We start from the raw sequence: 3,338 nt of genomic DNA on the forward strand, positions 1-3,338 counted from the left end.
AATCCAGCGATTTTCATAGTCAATATTGTAAGACAAAGCACAATCCCTCCTCGCAAGTCATTGCCTTTAGGAATCAAAAACTATTGTAAATGAGAGGGAGGGACATTGACATGTCTTTGCCACAGATTATTTGCAACTTCACATGTGATAACATTGCCAATTCTTTTGTTATAGACAACATTGAACATGTAAAAAGTTTTAACTTTGCATTGGAGAAAACAGTGGTTCTATTTCGCAAAATTCTGGTAAAAAAAATTGTAAAAATCATCTAGAGATCTTATGCAAGTGTACAAGCATATCTCGTCTCCCCGACTTAAAACGAAAAAATAATTTCTTTTAATGTAAATCCGTTAAAGTCAATCGTTTATGGCTGGCATAGAAATATATGACTATTAGGTGGATATATGAGCCATCACATTTTCATAAATTGAGTTAGGAAAAGTTCCTAACAGAACTGTCACTAGTAACTATGTTTCTGCTTTTTTTATCTCACTGGTTTTTGGATTGATGGTACTATGTTTCTGATTTTTTAGCCTATGGGACTTTCGATTGACGGCGAATGAGTGCATTGCCAAGATACTCCTTGCGATAAATCACTGGTTCAAATCCTTCATGGATGCTTACTTACCCAAAAACCTATACTTCTGTTTTTGACTTCCCATCGTTGCCTCTGCTTCTCGCATATGTCGTCGTTGAGTAAGTAGATCTAACCTTACAAGATGAATTCCAGTAAGTATCTAATTCTCCTTTATAGGGAAATGGCTCTAACCTGCTCTCCGCATTAGTGAACAAAGCAATGTCTCAAACTTTGTTTTACATGGAAAAAGAGATCCTAATAACAGATATTGTTCTGAAATTTATTAAAAGAAAAAATAAATCGCCACCAAACTTAATAAATAGTTATTTAATGTGAAGTTTAAAAAAATTCCAGAATTTGAAAATATGATAACTTAGTAATCTTAAGAATAAGAAGGTATTTATAATAAAAACGATTCCTTATTTGATGAGTGGTCAATGAGAAAATCCAAAAATTGAAAAGATGCTGGAGTTACTTACGGGTAAGAAAGAACAAGATTTGTATTTGATACGAGACAACGAGAAAATTTAATGCGAAGATGCTGAATAATATGATTGGGTTGATTGATTTATTTATTTTTTGAGTGGAGAGGTTTATGGAATTTGGAGGTTTATTTTATAATTTAGTGTGAAAAATGTATAAATATGTTTATTTTACAATTTAATATGAAGAAATGTATAAATATGTTTGTTTATAGTTAAAACAAAAATAAATTATGTTATACAAAGGATGAATATGTTGTAAAATAATCAGAAGTACAAAAATGAATATGTTTAAATTTAATATTTTTTTAAAATATTTTAATGTTCTATATAAAAAAATTATTCAATGTTGGTTATCAATAAAATATTTTAATACAAATTAATATTGACATATACTTAAAAATATATTAATAGTAAAAAAACTATTTTAATTTGTTTTGTAAAAAATTTCAATGTATAAATTATGTAAAATGTTTTAATATCAATAAATTTTTCTGGTTATTCTATATAGCATTCAAAAATACAATTTAAACAATACAAAATACATTGTATTTTACAATCTAAAGAAATTTTCCCATAAAAAAATTTAATCCCTCTCCACCTATGTTAAACCTGTACTTAAAATAAATCTATATTAATATTTACTAACACAAATAAATAAATTAATTAATTAATTAAAACTAAATAAATAAATTCATTATTAAACTTAAATTAATTAACAATATAATATTTAACACTTTGTTAATATTTATTATTCATATTAGCAAAATTATGTTACAACTAGTCCAGCCAAACTTAATCATACCACTCATCTCATAAGCACACTTAATCATCCCACTCATCTCAAAACTCGCTTACTTTAAACAAAAAAAACATATAAATGTCTTTAAAATATTATATGTGCGACGTTTGACACGTTGGTAGTATTCGACCGGATTACTCTCTGGGAAAATACGTAATATTTATCCGTCGCTGATCTATGGTATGACGTGTCTTAACACCATCCCGCTGACTCAGCATTCTTTTGTCCATATTCTTTATGCCCAACCCGGAGTCGCGACAAAATCCCCCCATTACAAATTCTGCGGTCGCCCAAGCTTTAGTTCGGTCGGCATTCATTCTCTCCATCAATCCAGCCGCTAAATAAATCTCCAATTACCCCCACAATCTACGCCATTTATTCATTATCAGGCAGTTGGTGTACCCTACGTTTGTCCAGAGTTCGATTATCACAATCCTGTATTCGCCGCTCATCTAATTTGCAACTGGTTTTTGCATACAACAATTATGGGATCCATGGCCTCATGCTTCCGGCACGGGCGGACGGACGCGGTGAGTCCCGACGCTATCAGGGTCGTCCACCTCAACGGCCAGTTGGACGAGTTTCCGGCGCCGGTTAGCGTCAAGCGAGTGCTGCAAAACTACCCCTGCCATTTCATGTGCTCTTCGCGTGATCTCTTCGCCGTCAATTGCCGCCCGCTGCAGCCCGACGAGGATCTCCAGGTGGGCGAGCTCTACTTTCTCCTGCCACTCTCACTCCTCGACTCCGACCTGTCGACCGAGAATTTAGTGGCCTTGGCGGCCAGGTTGCGCGCCGCCGCCAGAAAGAAGGTGTCCAGGGCGGCGCAGCGGAAGAGAGGCGCAGATTCGACTTGCGACCTCCCCGGCGAGGGGTGTAGTTCGATGGATGAAAAGTTTATGCGGTGCTGCGATGATCCGGAGATGAAGATGGCATTTAGGGAGTACTTGATTTCCAAAAGCAGATCATGGAGTCCTCGCCTAGATACTATCCAGGAAACCGGCTTCTGTTGAGCCCATCTCTGAGAGTTTCTGCAATCGTAAATTGATTTTTCTGTTCGACATTTATTTGCTTCGATTCTCAAAAACAATTTGTATATTGAAACAAGTAACAATGAATTCGACAATTATCCAAATTTAGTACTTAATCTATTCTGGTTTTCCTTGTTCAAGCGGCGGTCATTTTTGAGTATTTAATAACTGTAACACTCTTCCATGAGGTCGATTTAATTGTTATGCCCATCGTACCTTTTTTCTTTCAAAGAGGGGCAGTTAATTTGAAAGCTCTTTGCTCGAAATGAGTGAATATTTCTGGACTGTTTAATTGTTATGCCCATCGTACCTTTTTCCTTTCAAACAGGAGCAGTTAATTTGAAAGCTCTTTGCTCGAAATCAGTGAATATTTCTGGACTGCTTTAGGAAATCCACTGTGACGTTTATTCTTCCGTTTGCTATTTTTAGTTTAAGAATTTTATTATTAA

The 3,338-nt window shown here is 34.7% G+C and overlaps 1 protein-coding gene across 1 annotated transcript; it reads left to right on the forward strand.

Moving 5' to 3' along the window:
• Positions 1–2,202: 2,202 nt before the first annotated feature.
• On the forward strand, positions 2,203–2,871 carry LOC149178031 (uncharacterized). The gene has a single exon (XM_089423530.1). It carries the CDS (start codon positions 2,347–2,349, stop codon positions 2,869–2,871), a length of 525 nt encoding a protein of 174 aa, XP_089279656.1. The 5' UTR covers positions 2,203–2,346.
• Positions 2,872–3,338: the final 467 nt, after the last annotated feature.

This window comes from Pinus tabuliformis, chromosome 4_1 (genome assembly GCF_031772625.1).
Source record: "Pinus tabuliformis cultivar Carrire ecotype Pingquan chromosome 4_1, CPIR1, whole genome shotgun sequence".
Classification (NCBI taxonomy): Eukaryota; Viridiplantae; Streptophyta; class Pinopsida; order Pinales; family Pinaceae; genus Pinus; species Pinus tabuliformis.

Excerpts from the sequence above, each read along its gene's own strand:
- LOC149178031 (XM_089423530.1), top strand. The coding sequence starts at position 2,347 with ATGGGATCCATGGCCTCATGCTTCCGGCACGGGCGGACGGACGCGGTG.